The following is a 17,167-nucleotide window of genomic DNA, read 5'->3' on the forward strand; positions in this document are numbered from 1 at the left end:
CATCATGGAGTACTCTATGTTGACCTTATGAAGAAGGAGGAGCAGGTTTTCGATCTCTCCACGATGTTGCAAAAGCTCTTTTTTGTAAGCTCTGGTGGAACTTCAGGACATAACCAACTTTATGGAGCTCTTTCATGTCCCAAAAATACTGCAAAAAATTAAATCCCATTGTAGTACCTTGGAAAAAAGGTTCGCATGTTTGGAGACGAATGCTGGAATGTCAGGACATTATAGAATATCAAATTAGGTGGTGTCTGAAAATGGGATCTTCGCTTTTTTGGTTTGACAACTGGACTGGATTGGGAGCATTATACTTCAACACACCTGATGGCTTTTACATTGCTGAATCAGTTAACAATGTTACTGATGTTATGCATACAGGAGCTTGGGATGCAAACAAGTTAACCAACATTCTGCCTGGGGAATATGCAAAACACATTATCGACAATATCAAACCACCAGGGGAGCAACAATTGCTTGACGTACCTTACTGGTGCCTTGAGAATGGAGGAATTTTTTCAGTGAAATCAGCGTGGGAGTATTTAAGGCAGAGAAAGGACACGGGGGCAGCATACATAAAGATGTGGGTAAAAGGATTACCATTCAAGATATCGTTCTTTATGTGGAAAGTATGGAAAGCAAAACTACCACTAGACGACCATATGAAGAAAATGGGATATGCAATGCCTTCTCGATGCTGGTGCTGTGTGCAACCAGGAGAAGAAACGTTACAGAACCTTTTCTTTACTTCGTTTGCTGCGAAAAAAGTGTGGTCATACTTCCTAATGCATGCTGGAATTAAAACAGAGGGACTGTCTATGCACCAGGCAATTGTGAAGTGCTGGACACTTACAGTAATATCAAGATTGCAGCCAATTTTTCAAGCACTTCCTGCCATCATTATGTGGGAGCTGTGGAAGAGAAGAAATAGTTACAAACATGGGGAAAAAGTGACGATTAGACGGGTGATTTATCAGGTATCCACAACCATTCAATCGCTTGTTAGATTGAAGGTTACTAAAGTCTTGTGGGAATTGCCAACACAAGGATGGATTAAAGTTAACTGCGATGGGGCATAGAGAGGAAATCCGGGCAGGAGCTCAATTGGATATGCACTTCGAGATGATGAAGGCAATATAAAGTATGCATGTGGAAAGGGGATACATGACACAACAAACAATGAGGCAGAGGCATTGGCAATTTTGGAAGCTCTAAAATACTGTGAGGAGAAAGGATACAATAGAATTATTTTGCAAACAGATTCGCTACTCTTGAAAAACGCTATAGAAGGATTGTGGAATGTTCCTTGGGTCATTGCAGAATATCTAGAAGATATTGCAAAGGTCATGTCAACGATTGATGTGAAGCTATCACATATCTTGAGAGAAGGGAATTGCTTGGCAGACCATCTGGCAAATCAAGCACTTGACATGGGCAATGTCGAAGCACATAGTTTTCAAGAACTGGATACAAAAGGAAGGAGAATTGTCAATAACGACAAATTACAATGCTCATATCTAAGGGTGAAAGTTGCGAGACAATAAGGATGAGCAAGACAAAGGAGATGGGGACAGCTGAAAGATTGCACTTTTATAATAACTCAGCTTTATTTTTTGCAGGAATAGCTTGTATGCCATACTTGTGGTTTGGAATTCAAAGGGTGATAGTTATAAATGATGTCTATTATGTTGGAGCAAAAACGATAGTAAGCTCATACAGTTTGGCTCAGGAACAGGAAGGATATCAGCTTGTTCACAAACTGGAAGTAAACATATACTTGACAAGGGCAATGGACAGGTGTGCTGCCAGAAATTTGCAGCAAATACACAATAAGACTCACAGTACAACAATCGAGTCATTGGTACAAGAAAATGGAAGACAAATCTGTGCATACACAGATAATATTTGGGGCAGAACTGAGCAGGAATGTTTTAAATATGTGGACCAGTCATGTCCAGAACTGTGGGAACAATGTAATGGCTCAAATCTGGGATTCGACCACTACTCAAGATTACAGGACCAATGCAGTAATTCGTGTAGAACCAATCGTACACAGAAAACATGGTACAACAATGTACAAGAGACAACACAATGCTTGTATGGCAATAAAAATGGATGCTCATTTCACTCAAATGAAAAATCTGGGAGGTTGCATTCATGTGAAGGAAGGAACAAAAGCAAATGCTGGGACACTCAAAAAGCAGGCAACATTCATGTTCGAATCCTTATGAGGGAGAACATGATAAAGCAGGGAGATATCACACGTACTGACCATACTTTGCTTCAAACAAGCTCGTCAAGCAAGATGAAGCAACAATACCAAGTATGTTGTATTCGTCGGCGGCTACTGAGATTACAAAGTATAATTTTTCAGATTATACATCATCATATTAGGCGCGTTATTAGTATACAACTTGTACTATCAATGATGAGTATTTTACTTAACATTGGTAATAGGATTTATGTGCGTCTTATATTTTACTTCTTTCATCGTTCAAGACCACCAGAATTGTTGTCATAGTTGTAATTTTCTATTTTTACTTTTATATATATAAAATTAGCCCTAGGCACTTGCCTAGAGGATTGCCAAAAAAAAAGAAGCATGTAAGGCCCGGTTATACTTTTCTTTCACGGTATTTTTCAAGAAAAAGAACAAAAAATAAATGAAAATGAAAGTTCCAAAAAGATTATGCACCTTTCCATATTTTTATCAAAAATAAAAAAAACTATGTTTTCTCTAAATCATTTAATTTTATTATTTTTTATTTTTTATTATTTTTTGCCCGTATCCAATATTCCCGAACTACGCATACCTGATTTTCGTCTTTCGGAGGGGATACGTAGGCAGCCCACATAGGTTCCAATCTTCTTAGTGAGTCTTAAGTTCATGGATTCGAGGGTCGTAGCCAAATCTTGCATCTCTAGCCACTTTTGGCCACATCAGTCGTTTGGCAAAATAAGGCTATTTTTGCAAAGTGGCTTCTTTAATTGTGTTTGGAGAGTCTTCAATCCACAATTAGGTTTCTCTTTACTTTAAGGTCCGTCCTTGTCGAATTTGTATGTCTAGCCGCTTTTGGCCACATAAGTCATTTTACACAATAGGGCTATTTTCGCAAAAGTGGTTCAATTAACCCATGTCTCAGAGTCCTAAGTCCACAAGAAAGTGTCCTCTCTGTTTAGGGTCCATTCTATTGAATTTGTAATGCTTAGCCATTTTCTGGCCACATAGGCCTTTCTACAAAATGGGTCATTTCGGCAAAGTGATTTTTCCATGACTTTGAGGTCACCTTTGTCAAGTTTATACTAATAGCAACTCTTGGCCACGTAGGCCATTTTTGCAAAAATTGTCTCAATCATGTCTTGCATGTGTCTAGTAGGGAGTGTTATTGTCTCACATAGAGTTCTAAATCTTTAACTCTATTTGGTTTTAGGTTTCTCATATAGGTGTGGATCTACTTACCGGAGTTTGAGCATGACAGACATCCCGGGACCATCCAGTTAGGACCACTGCATTTAGGAGCTGCTTAAGGAGATTTTTGTTATGTTTTGAGTCTGCCTTCCTTTTTTGTTGTCTTTTACTTTCTAGTCCTTTCTAATAGTACTGAGTCTTTTAGGTGGTGTCAGAATCTATCATAGTCTAGCTGAGTTTGTCGAGTCTTTCGTTATCATATTTATGATTCTGTATTCAAAAAAAAAGTTTTAAATGAATAATCCAAAAAGATTTTTATTTTTTAGTTTAATTTATCCATTACTTTTCCAGAACTACGCTTCGTCTGATTCACGTGGAACATGATACGTAGGCAACCTACATAGGGTTTGATCAAATTATTTTTAAAAATTAAAAGAAAAAGAAAAAAAGGAAACAAAAAAAAGATGAAATTATGGGATGTGACACATGAGAGGAAATAAAAGAGTGATAATTAGAAAAAAAGAGGAAGGAAAATGAGTAAGCCAAGAAGTGCTAGAAAAGAAAAGAAAAGAGAAAATTGAAATGAACAAATTGGGATGATGCCAAGTGACTTTGTGACCCTCAAAGTCATTCTTGAACCATTAATTATTGCTAGGTGCATTGCACACAATGTGATATTTTTAGTTGTTAAATGCCCTAACACTAACATGATGACTTCATTTTGTTCCTCTTTGTTATTTTCATTATAGCAGAAGGGTGGTTGGTTTGTGGTTCTTAACGGGTAACTCTTCCATACAACATAAGTTCAAAGATCAAGGTAGCCATGGCTAGAAAAGACTTGGACACAGGTGTTACTGATCCGTCTAAGGAGATTGTTGAGTGAGAATCTGAGTTGAAAGAAGAGGTCTTAAGGTTGAAAGGACATATGGCCGAAATATACCAAGCCTGAATTAGTTGGCGTCCTCCACCATCAGTTCCCGCCATCTACACTGGAATCCTCGCCACCATTCCGCCACTGTCACAAATCCATCTTCCTACTGCTACTGATATCTCCGCACAACCTTTTCACATTCCACCCGCCAAAACCACCTCATATCCCGCTCTTTTGACCACTCATGTTTTTGTAGCTCCTCCACCAGCTACTTTTCCTCGATCCTCTAGCGAGACTATTTTCAAAGTCTCTGATGCCCAATATTATGCTTCAGAACCACTTTCAAAGTCTCAAATCCTTATTCCTACACTCCTCACTTTGAGCCTCATGTTAAAACTGAGAAGCCACCCAATAACGCGGAGCAAGAGGAGATATTTAGAAAAGTAAAGAGTCTGGAACAATCATTGAGGAATATGCAAAGGGTTAGGAAGCCAAGTGAGTGTTGCTTACAAAGGCTTTTGCTTGTTTCCTAACATCCAACTGTCTGATGGGTTTAAGATGCCGAAGTTTGATTTGTATGGCGGACATGGAGATCCCGTGACCCATTTGAGAGGCTACTATAGTAAGATGAGAGGCGCCGGTGGGAAGTACGAATTATTGATGGCATATTTCAGTCAGAGTCTGAGTGGGGCAGCTCTGGATAGTACACCCGCTATGACGCCAGCAGGTGGTACACATGGGATGATATGGCTCAGGCCTTTGCCCGACATTTTCAGTACAACGTAGAAATTGTCCTAGATCGCCTATCCTTGACCAAGATAGAGAAAAAACCCAGTGAGAGCTTCAGAGAGTATGGTCTCATATGGAGAAAGCATGCTGCCCGAGTCAATCCCCTGATTGAAGAAGGCAAGATGGTCGAGTACTTTCTTGAAGCTCAAGAGCCAACTTACTTTGGGCATTTGATCTCGGCTGTGGGTAAGACTTTTAATGATGTGGTAAAAATGGGAGAAATGGTAGAAGATGGGTTGAAGTTGAGCAAGATCATGAGTATTCTGCTTTAAAAGCCACAACACAAGCAATTGAGAATGTGTAACAACCCAACAGGTCGTTTTGAACTTTTGCACGTTTCTCGCCAGTTCTCGGGCATTAATAGCCAAGTGTGATGTATTATGACTAATGTAAATCATTGTTTTTGGTTTTCATGGTAATCGGAATAAATTTGGAAGAACAGTTCTCAGTTTGAAGCTTTAAATTTGAAAGGTTTGACCAAGCTTTGACTTGTTTGTATATGACCTCAGATCGGAATTTTTATGATTTGGTTAGCTCCATTAGGTGATTTGGGACTTAGTAGCGTGATCGGAATACATTTTGGAAGTCCGTGGAAGGTTTAGGCTTGAATTGGCGAAATTGAGATTTTGGCATTTTTTGGTTGATAGGTGAGATTTTGATATAGAGGTCGGAATGGAATTACGGAAGTTGCAGTAGTTCCATTGTAGAATTTGAGATGTGTGAGCAAAATTTTAGGTCATTCGGACGTGGTTTGTTATACCTTTTGATCGAAAGCGTAATTCAGAAGATTTTGGAAGCTTAGGCTTGAATCCGATGTGTTTTGGGTGATTTGATGTTGTTTGAGGTGTTTTGAATTTAATGGTGGTATGTGACTGTTTGTGCTTTTGGTTGAGGTCCCGAGGGACTCGGGGTGATTCTGGATGGGTGACGGGAGAATTGGAATTCAGTTTTTGCAGCTGAAGCATTTGTCTTCTGTCATAACCGCACCTGCGGTTGGGAGGCCGCAGGTGCGTGATCGCAGAAGCGGAAGGCAGCTGCAGAAGCAACCAAGAGGAAGTTCTTCAGGAACCGCAGAAGCGGTGAAGTGGGCGCACCTGCGCTACCTTAACCGTAGATGCGAAAATTGGCAACTTAATGAAAACCGCAGATGCGGTGGATTTGGTCGCAGAAGCGATACCACAGAAGCGGGAAATGGACCGCATGTGCGAAAATGCCTAGGTCAGAAAGTATATAATGTTCCTCCACGAGTTTTTGCTAAGTTCTCCATTTTTTAAGACGGGAAGCGAGCTAGGGCAGTGAATTCAGGGGAAAATTGAAGAGAATTAGTTGGGTAAATTCCCTGAGCTTCATTACTCATGTTTATGATTATTTTTTCATTGTTTAATCATGGTATTAATGGAAATTAAGGAAGAAAAATTAAGGGATTAGGGCTTGAGATTAAGAGACCATTGAGTGGGGATTTGAGGGGCCATTTGAGGTCCGATTGTGATGTTCTTGATATGTATAGACTCATGGGAGGACGAGGATTCCATTTATATTAATTTTGTCAGATTACGAGACGTGGCCCCGAGGGCAGGGTTAGAGCAATTTCGGGATTTTTGATGTAGATTGGATATTTTCAAGTGGTCTTTGTTCCCTTCGCATATTTTAATGGTTATGTACTGATTGTGGCTAGATTTGGACCATCCGGAGGTCGATTCGTGAGGGAAAAGGCATCGGGGGCTAGAGTTTGGACCGAATCGAGGTGAGTAATGATCTTCTGAGGGTATGAAACCCTGGATTGCACATTGTTGTGCTATATTGAGGTGACACACACGCTAGATGACGAGCGTGGGGTCATGCACTATTGGGGATTGTGACTTAGTCCATCCCGAGTGACTGTTTTACCGCATATTTGACTGAAAACTATTTACTATCATCATGTTTTGACTTTATACTTGAACTTAGTCATGCTATATTCTACTGTTTTTCATAACTCAGCCATGTTTACTCTACTTTAACACTTAAATGATATTTTGGGCTGAGCACTATGTTTTACTGTTGCCTGAGTAGCTGTGAGATTCTGACTGAGTAAGGCCGAGGGCCTATGTTGTAAGGAAATACTAATTATAATTATGAGGCCGAGGGCCTGAGATTTATACGCCACGAGATGGCTTGTTGATATGAGGCCGAGAGCCTAGTGATGATGCCACGAGATGGCTTGATATTGCGCTTGGGCCGTAAGGGGTCCTTCCAGGAGTCTGCACACCCCAAGTCAGCAGGTTCCCATTGTGATGTGAGATATAGCCCGAGGGGCTGGTATTGTTGACATTATGCCCGAGGGGCAATCCTTTATGTGATTATCTATCTTATTTGTCTGTCATTTACCTGCTTAATTGTTAAAAAGGAATTTTATGAAGTTTGAACTGAATTAAAATGACTTTACACATTATCACTGCTTCATTGGTTATTAGTAAAGGGTGTGTGGTGCATAGAACAGGAAGTTGTTTGGTTGCATTAAGGTGAGGTTAAATTCTGCGGTGTCGGAATGCTAATGAGGCACAGGTTGTTCGATTCATTTGGTTATTGTAATTGCGGCTTGAGTAGAGTGAATGACTCTCGGGAATGGTTCTAATGTGTTCAAGATTTTGCATGTAATAATTGGAGATTTTCAGGTTGTACGTTTGGCTAGAAATTGAGGTTTTCATTTGGAAGGTGTCAAGACTTGTGGTATATCTATATCAATTAGGGAGTTCTATATATATGTCAGTATCAGGAAGGCAAAAGTAATGACGTTGGATTTGCAGGAAGTCTCTTCAGAGTAAAGTATTTCGAATGTGGTGCTTGGGGATATTTGAGAGAGTAGTCAGCGGCTTATGAGCCTTAGACGGTGTTGTTTTATGCTTGGGACTAGTGTGGTGAGTCGTAGTTGAGGAATTGTGGTATTATAGCAAGAAGAAGTATCAAGTTAAAGGTAAATCAGACGGGACTCGGATAGATGAGATAGCTTGGTAGAAGGCCAGATCGGCATGGTAAGGATACAATTAGTTCTTTGGATGCTTATGAGGTAATGAGTTTCTACAGGTGTTTTGCGGCAATGCTCTTGGGTTTTAGCAGCCTGCGTAGTTTGGTTGAGTTAGAGGGATTCAGTCTTGACGGATTTGGTGTTGTGCAAAAGGGAATCGGAGAGTTCTTGATGATTTCTACTATGGTTAGAGAGGTATATTTTCTGTTGGCGTGAGGAGCATAGGATGTATAGTGATTTTCTTCTAGATGGGATCAATGGAAAGTTCTTGGCTAGTTGAGTACATAGTTGCTTATGGCTCGGAGGGGGATACGAAGTTCTCATGGTTATCCTAGGACGATATGGTTTATGCGGTATGTGGTGTAGGATTGAGATTTGCATGTGTAAGGTCTTGGTTCAGTTCGGAAAGGAAGATCATAAAAATCCGTAGGCAGCGGACAACTTCAGATGATTAAGGAAATGATCTTCAAATAATTAGGGAAATGATATTATTAACTTGTATGGCTTGATGAGAGTATGCATTTTCAGAAAAGGGCAAGTGTTTGAGTTGATGATACTTCAGTAGTATTGAGCACTCTCTTGTTGGATCGACTGCTAATACTTGAGTTTGCTTGGTGGCACAAAAGAATTATAAGAGTACCTCTCGTGGAATGATTGAGCCTTAAAAGTGTAGCATGTATTCGGATGACGGAATTGGGATCATATATGGTGATTCGTGTGTTATATGGAGTTGGAGACTGGAAGTTCTCATATACAGGTTATGTTGTGGTTGTGGGTCGCATGCATCCCACTATATAGTGACTATCGGGGTTTGGAGACCCGAGTGGATCTTTTGATGCATGGTATATTAGATTTTAATGTAATATTGGGTATAGACTGGTTGTCGTCGTGTTGGGTTATGCTAGACTATTGCGCTAAGGCGGTGATATTGGCTATGCCGGTAATGCCACGGATTGAGTGGTGAGGTTCGACGAATTATGTTCCCAGTAGGGTGGTGTCATTTTTGAAGACCCAACGGATGGCTGGGAAGGATTGTCTTTCTTATTTGGGCTTTCGTGATGGATGTCAGTGCAGAGACTCCTACCATTGATTTAGGTCCGGTGGTGAGGGACTTTTCGGATGTGTTTTTTGTGGCCGGGCATGTCGCCAGGCAAGGTTGTTGATTTCGGTATTGATTTGATGTCGGGCACCGTATTGTATGGCACCGGCAGAGTTAAAGGAGTTGAAGGAACAACTTCAGGAACTCCTTGATATGGGGTTCATTGGTAGACCTATATGGATGTGTGTACTGCATCGAGGCGGCTTTGTTGACTTCGAGTTGCTATTGATGAGGTATATGTTGATTCGGTTGTTATTGAGCCTATTAGTAATCTGGGGAGATCTATGAGTTACCTTTTCGTGTTGCGGGGCATTGGGATTTGTTGGTTATAGACACACATGGTGCAGTTCCATTAGGGTTTCATAGTGGAAGTTGAGCGGGAAGAGTATTGGGTATTGCTCGGTGGATGGCGTATCGGTTATGTCCTTTCAGGCTTGTGTGGTGTTATGTATTTGCTTCACCATGGTTATGATAATTTCCCTTGGTTCTAGACATTAAATTGCACGTGGTTGTTGATTTTGAGCAGAGTGACTGGAGGTGTGTCATGTGGACCAGTGTTTGGATGGGGTTTCCTATTGCAGCGAAGTTATGTGAATGTATGACCTTTCGGGTAAGATTTGTGTGTTCTGTTTCTATGACGTTGTAAAGCCTCAGAAAATTTTCTTAAGTAATTTAAGATTTTGTGGTGCCAAGGTAGGCTAATTATTTTATTTTGTGTATGCAAATGAGGATTCATGATATAATGGATATCAATTGGATATATTAATAAGCGTATAAGTCATATTATAAGTGATTTGGAGTCTAAGGAGAGGCCTAAGTCTAAGCCAAGTTGGAAAATTTGATAATAGACTAAAGTTGTAAATGAGTACGCACAAGTCCTCATTTTAGATAAGCATATCTCCATTTATATAAGGTGTTGTTCAATGCACAACCTATCCAATTACAGCTCTTTGAGTCTAGTTTCCCATGCATCAAACTGTTTGTCATTTGGAGGTGTATACAGAAAGTTATGACCATTTTATCAGACCTGTGTCAGACACGCGTCCGTGAGGCGACCGCAGAAAACTGAAAGTTTCTGCCTCCGAGCGCGGCTCGAGCACGGTACGAGCGGCCACCGCATCCCGGGCGCTGTTTGACCGTGGTCGCAATACCCCAAGACCAGGTATGGAGAGTCTCTAAGTCATTTTTTTGAGCTAGGGCTTGCTCTATCAAGGGGAATCCGTCCCATACTTCCCTCATATGATCCAAGGTAATGTTTTTGGAATATTTGAGTTGATTACTACTCCTAAGCACTTATATTAACAAGGATTGATCTTAAAAATCCATAGATTCCCATTCAAATCCCTAAATTGATCAAGAACACTAAAAGTGGGGATTCTCATGATTCTTACTACAAGAGGTATGTCTATCATCTCTAACTACTCTATGGTGGTTATTTATGTATGATATATATGTTAGAACTCATGGGATGGTGATTGGAAGCCATAGGTGCCTAACCTAGGTTGTGTTAGTGTCGTAGAGATTGTGAGATGGGTTATTGAGGTATGATTCTTGGGTGTAATTGTATTATGTATACATGCATGTACAAATTAGGTTTGTGGCAAGGTTGTTAAACATAAATAAGTAAAGATTTGGTTGGGGAATAAAGGGAATCTTGTAAAAGATTTGAAATCAAGATGCTTTACTAGTATTTGATAAAATGCTCAAATGAGCTGAAACCATGAATACCTTCCTAATTTGTGTTCAATATTGTTATGTCCCAAGTAAATTGGGATTGCTAGAATTTCGGGAACGTTGTAGTTACTTAAGGAAAGCTTAAACAAGGTATGTATGGCTAAAAATCCCTCTTCTTAGAAATTGAGCTCCCATGGTGTCCCTGTATATGTTGTAAGTCCGGAATTTGAATTATATAGTATTTGTTATTTCAAAGGGTTTGGTGTTGCAAGAATATTTGTGAAAGGTGTGTCTCAATGTGTTCAATGTGCTATTCTTGGTAATTGGGGATATGTGAAGAATGTGAACTATATGCTAAATTACCTAGATTTCAAGTCAAGTTAAATTGTGATTATTATGCCGAATCATGAGAATTCCTCTCTATGCTTATAACTTGAATTGCTCTTGTATGTGCCCATTATCTTAAATTGCAAGTTTGATGTTGAAAGTGAAAGTGATGTGGAATGAGAGTTATGAAATATGGCCTAGTGCCAAGTATGATGTGATAATTATGGCCCCAAGTGTCAATGAACTAATACATGTGAAACCAAAGATTGAAGTGAGATGGATAACAGAAAAGGGTAACGTCTTGTAAGACGGCTTAGCCGATCGGGCCGTGATCGGACACCATGTTATACACACATGGTGGTAATGCATTGATAAATGAAACTTTAAAGTGAGACTGAAATAAGGGTAACGTCTTGTAAGACGGCTTAGCCGATCTGGCCGTGATCGGACGCCATGTTATACACACATGGTGGTAATGCAATGATAATTGAAACTGGAAAGTGAGACTGAAATAAGGGTAACGTCTTGTAAGACGGCCTAGCCGATCGGGCCGTGATCGGACTCCACTCAAGAAAGTGGTGGTATTGTGAATGATGATGAACAGTATTAAAATCCCAAACTAAAGCTATGGAAATTAAGTGAAAGCTATGTGATTCCTTTTATTTGAAGATGTAGTGATTGTTTAAAGATTTTGTTGAATCCTTATGATTTCTTTGTCCTTGTATGGTTGTTCTTTCTAATGAGATGGTGTTTAGTTATACATACTAGTGCTATTCGATGGAACTAACGTTCCCTTTTGCCGGGGGCGCTACGTCTTTAAATGGATGTAGGTGTTTCTATAGCAGGCAGAGTTGGTTGCAGCTAGTGCCGCATCATCCTTTCAGCTGAATTGGTGAGCCCCACTTCGTTTTGGGGTCCTGTTTCATCTGTTTATCATGTACTTTGTATTTGAGGTATAGCCGGAGCCTTGTTACCGGCATTTCCATATTATTCTTCAGTTGTATTTAGAGGCTCCGTAGACAGATTTTGGGTAGTTTCGTGTATTTGGAATTAAAGTAGAAATATTTATGTTTGGCAATGATGTATAAAACTTGTAGTATCTTCAAAATTGTGAACGAAGTTGTTAATGGAAATTAAATGGACTTGTTGATGACATGTTAATAGAATTTGATTAATGGTGTACATTTCCTCTTTATTCAAAGACGAATTTGGGTAGTATGAAATCTAACAGGCTTGCTCAGTCGGGTTAACTCGGTTGAGCGCCGGTCGTGCCTCCCGAGATTGGGGTGTGACAAACTTGGTATCCGAGCCTAAGGTTTTAAAATGTCTTAGGATGTCTTGGAGCCATGTCTAGTAGAGTCCTTCTTATCGGTGTGTTGTCGACCACATCTATAAGTTGGAGGCTACACGGACATTTAGGAATGTGACCCTTCTTCAACACTCTAGATCGTGTGATAAAGCTTGACTATAAGATTGTTTTCCAACTCGTGCGTTGAGATTCAAGGTAAGTTTAAACGCTCTTTCGTCTATTTCAAGTAATGTCGTCGTATGGGATGACCAATGGAAAAGGCATCAATATTAAGGAGATGGCACATGTATCTTGTTGAACGAATGGTATGGGCATATAGGATAAGTACATCATACCATGAGCATAATTTATACGAGAACAGTGTTAAAAATGATTACCTCCTCTAAAGAAACATTGAATTGATAAGTGATATGTAAGCTTGAATAGCACATGTGGTTAGTGTGAGAAGTATGTAAATGATCCTAAGGTATGAAAGAGAATTAGTTATATAAGCACGTGATATATCAGAGACGTGACTAGGAGATTAATGATTAGAGTGCAAGTCTCTCCTAGGAGACAAGAAGTTATGAAAGGAGAGTCAATTGAACCCACAATGAGAAGACCCCTCTACTACGAACTTTATAAAAATCCAGAAGTGTACGAAGTGATATTACACTCCTAATGAATATTGACATGAGGAATTGGAATCCCAAGCCCGTGTGGCTGAATAAGAGAAGAGAACTTATGAGATTAATACCATGGTGACTTAAATCTCTCTAATAGTCGAACATATATATGAAGGATAGAGATATGAGACATATGTCCCTAATGTTGCCAAAATTCAAGACTTGTATCGAAATCTAGGAGATTCGCCCTAAGTGGGGGAGGAAAGGCCATAGTGAGGCCACAGAAACACATTGAAACAAGAGTAAGACCATGTAGCCATGATGTTTGAATATTTTGTTAAAGATCGGTGTAGCCTAGAAAAAGAGATAATGGGTAACGTGATTCTCTGAAAGGATATGCTAGTGATAGACCGCTAGTACCCCAGGAAGGTAGAAGTTTAAGGAAGGAAAACTCTTCATACGTGGAAATGTGAATGATAGGGGCAACGGTTCTAGAAACCATGAGTAATGTTTGTAAAGTGGATTTTATTCTTAATAGAGGGTCAGGAACAATGGAACCCAAGGAAGTGCTATGGATCAAAAGTGAAGGGTTGCGAGTTTTTAGAATGGGTTAATCATGGAATTGCGGTTCAACTAAAGTTCCATGGCTTTGAGAAAGGCAGAACGAGTAAGAGAAATAAATGTGATGCTATAATAAACCAAGACTGTATTTGGACTTGATGGAGAGCCCCTTAGGAATCTTTCAAGCAAGGAAGTGTTAAGTTATACGCGAATGAACACACTTTCCCGCAGATATCCTAACAAGAGTTAAGAGGTAAGCAGGATGAAATAACTAAGCGAAAAGACCACGTACCATATGGAAGAGTGCATGGCTATTCACTAGCCAGGAAGAATGAGGTGAGAAGAAATGGTGAGAAAACCTATAAATTGAGATAGTCATGGTTATCATAAAATATCTTGTATAAGAATGGTGGACTCGCTTAGAGCATAAGTGTTAATAGAAGTTATAAAGGACTAACCGTAATGCAACCGACTTGGGTGACACTAAATATCAACTAAAAGATCCAGAGATAGGTCATGCCTACATACAATGGAAAGTGAGACTACTGGTGGTAAAGTTATGGTATGATAAACTCATTAAACTAGGCACAATGATATTACAAGTTCACTGGAGGTAGACAAGGGTGTGGCACAATAAGGCTATCAATTATGCACTATGAGCAAAATAGAATGGGGATGAATGTTCCAGTTAGAAGGAAAAGATGGTACCAACATATTGTCCAGGCCAAAGGGCGAAAAAAGGGGAACAGACAACACAATCTACCTAAAGGGCAAATGAAAGGTTCAAAATAGATTGAAAGAGGATGAACACTTGTTACAGACCGGACATGTTTAACATGGTAACTCTTAAACTGCAATATCAAGGAACTCTATTGGTAGCTACAATACGGGGAATGAGGTGAGTTACTCATCGAGGATAGAATCAGGTGGACTATGTCTTACACTTAAGAGTAAAATCAAAAGTTGTTGTTGAAGAATTGAGGAGGATCTCAAGTTTCAGAGAATGCCCTTCTCGGGGCAGTGACCCTTCCTAAATTGTATAAATATAAAGGGTGTTGGTTGATATGTGTTTTGGGCGGTGTTTAACCATAAAGAGGGATAGTGAGAATATTCACAGGGGAAGTAGTGTGGTTTCTTAAATTCTATAAGGCACATATGGGGAGAAGAGGTTGGCTAAGAAAAGTCGGAGCACAATATTACCTTACATTTGATGTAATGTCGTGCAGATTAATGTTATCAGGGTATGTGCGCAAATTAGCAGGTGTTATTCATTCGAGATAGAAGGTCCTATAAAAAACTCATTTAGTAATGTCTTTTGTTGAGAATTTGGAAGAGTTATTTGCAAGTATTCACAGGAGATTGTAACCATATCAGGGAAATTATTGTAGAACTCAATTCGTGGGAGGTCTTATATAAGAAAAATATGATAAAGATGTTCCACTAATGATGCAACATGTTAAGGTGATAGTTTATGCCTCTAGGCAACTCAAGAATCATGAAAAGAACTATCCAACTCATGACTTAGAGCTGGCGGCAGTGGTGTTTACGCTAAAGAATTTGCGACACTATTTGTAAAGGGTCCATGTGGATGTATTTATGGACCACAAGAGCCTTCAATATATTTTCAATCAGAAGGAGTTGAATCTGAGACAAAGACGATGGCTAGAGTTACTCAAGGACTATGACATTGATATTCTCTATCACCCGAGAAAGGCTAATGTTGTAGCGGATGCTCTTAGTCGAAAATCTATGAGGAGCTTGTCTTGTTTGGAGGCATATAAGAGGTCGTTGGCCAGGTAGGTTCACCAGTTGGCTAGTTTGGGAGTTCGCCTGGCGGACTCTAATGAAGGAGGAGTGATTGTGCAGAATAGGGCTGAATCATCGCTTGTGACGGAAGTGAAAGAGAAGTAATTCAACGATCCATTGTTAGCACAACTGAAAGAGGGGATTCATAAACATAAGACCACAGCTTTTTCCCTTGGCATGGACAATGGTACTCTACGGTACCAAGGCCGTCTATGTGTTCCGGATATTGACGGTCTTCGGAAAAGGATTATGGCAGAAGCTCACACTTCCAGGTTTTCCGTGCACCCAGGTTCTACGAAAATGTATCATGATCTCAGGGAAGTTTATTGGTGGAATGACATGAAAAGGGATGTGGCGGACTTTATGGCTAGATGTCCGAAATGTCAGCAAGTGATACCGAACATCAAAGGCCTGGTGGATTGGCACAAAGCATAGAAGTCCCAATGTAGAAATGGGAAATTATCAATATGCATTTTGTGGTAGGGTTACCGCACACTCCGTGCAAATTCGACTCAATTTGGGTAATCGTGGATCGACTCACGAAATCAGCACACTTCTTACCAGTCAAATCTACCGACACAGCGGAACAATATGCTCAGTTGTATATCAAAGAAATAGTGAGGTTGTAGGGCACTCCAGTCTCAATCATTTCAGCTCGAGGGGCTTAGTTCACAGCCAACTTTTGGAAGAAATTTCAGCAAGGCTTGTGTACGCAGGTAAATCTTAGTACAACTTTTCATCCTCAGATCGAGGGGCAAGCAGAGCGGACTATTCAGATGCTTGAGGACATGTTGCGTTCTTGTGTTCTTGATTTCAAAGCTATCTAGGATGATCATTTGCCACTTATAGAGTTTTCTTATAACAACATCTTCCATGCTAGTATCCAGATGGCACCATTCGAGGCACTATATGGTAGGAGATGTAGGTCTCCCATTGGGTGGTTCGAGGTTGGAGAAGTAGAATTAATAGGGCTAGACCTCGTGCGTCAGGCCATGGAGAACATCAAGATTATTAAGGAGAGGTTGAAAACAGCTACGAGTCGCCAAAAGTCTTATTCGGACATTCGTCGCAGAGATTTGGAGTTCAAAGAAGATGATTGGGTATTTTTGAAGGTTTCCCGTATGAAGGGCATCATGCGATTCGGGAAGAAAGTGAAATTAAGTTCGAGGTATGTTGTACCGTATAGAATCATTCACAGGATTGGTCAAGTGGCATACAAGCTTGAGCTACCACTGGAGATGTCGTTGGTACATCCGGTCTTCCATGTGTCTATGTTGAAGAAGGTAGTGGGAGATCCGTCCACTATTGCGCCAATAGAAGCTATTGAGGTTAATGAAAAACTATCTTATGAAGAAATTCCAGTTGCCATTCTTGATAGGCAAGTCCGGAAATTGAGAAATAAGGAAATTGCCTCTGTAAAGTGTTATAGTGGAACCAGCAGGTTGAGGAAGCTACTTGGGAAGCCGAGGAAGAAATGGGAAAGAAGTACCCATATTTGTTTGAATAGTCATGTAATCGCTTTTATGCATTTGGTTCCTATGACCTCTTATCTTTTGATATTATCTATGTTAAACTATTCCATTTTGGTTATATATGTTGCCTATGCAGCCATAGTTGGTGTTGTAAAAGTTATGTTATGTCTATGGAACATGTATATGCTATTAGGATATGTATCCGGGACCCTCTAACAGGTGGATAGGCCTAGTTACAAAG

The 17,167-nt window shown here is 40.0% G+C and overlaps 1 protein-coding gene across 1 annotated transcript; it reads left to right on the forward strand.

Moving 5' to 3' along the window:
* The first annotated feature begins 260 nt into the window (after positions 1-260).
* LOC142170321 (uncharacterized) lies at positions 261-1,544 on the forward strand. Its single transcript, XM_075232203.1, has 2 exons — positions 261-977; positions 1,080-1,544. The coding sequence occupies exons 1-2, from the start codon at positions 261-263 to the stop codon at positions 1,542-1,544; spliced, it is 1,182 nt and encodes a 393-aa protein (XP_075088304.1).
* The last annotated feature ends 15,623 nt before the right edge of the window (positions 1,545-17,167 follow it).

The sequence above is a fragment of the Nicotiana tabacum genome, chromosome 16 (genome assembly GCF_000715075.1).
Source record: "Nicotiana tabacum cultivar K326 chromosome 16, ASM71507v2, whole genome shotgun sequence".
In the NCBI taxonomy this organism is placed as follows: domain Eukaryota; kingdom Viridiplantae; phylum Streptophyta; class Magnoliopsida; order Solanales; family Solanaceae; genus Nicotiana; species Nicotiana tabacum.

Excerpts from the sequence above, each read along its gene's own strand:
- LOC142170321 (XM_075232203.1), top strand. The coding sequence starts at position 261 with ATGGGATCTTCGCTTTTTTGGTTTGACAACTGGACTGGATTGGGAGCA. Across the intron at positions 978-1,079 it reads TTAGACGGGTGATTTATCAG|AGAGGAAATCCGGGCAGGAG; the intron begins GTATCCACAACC and ends GATGGGGCATAG.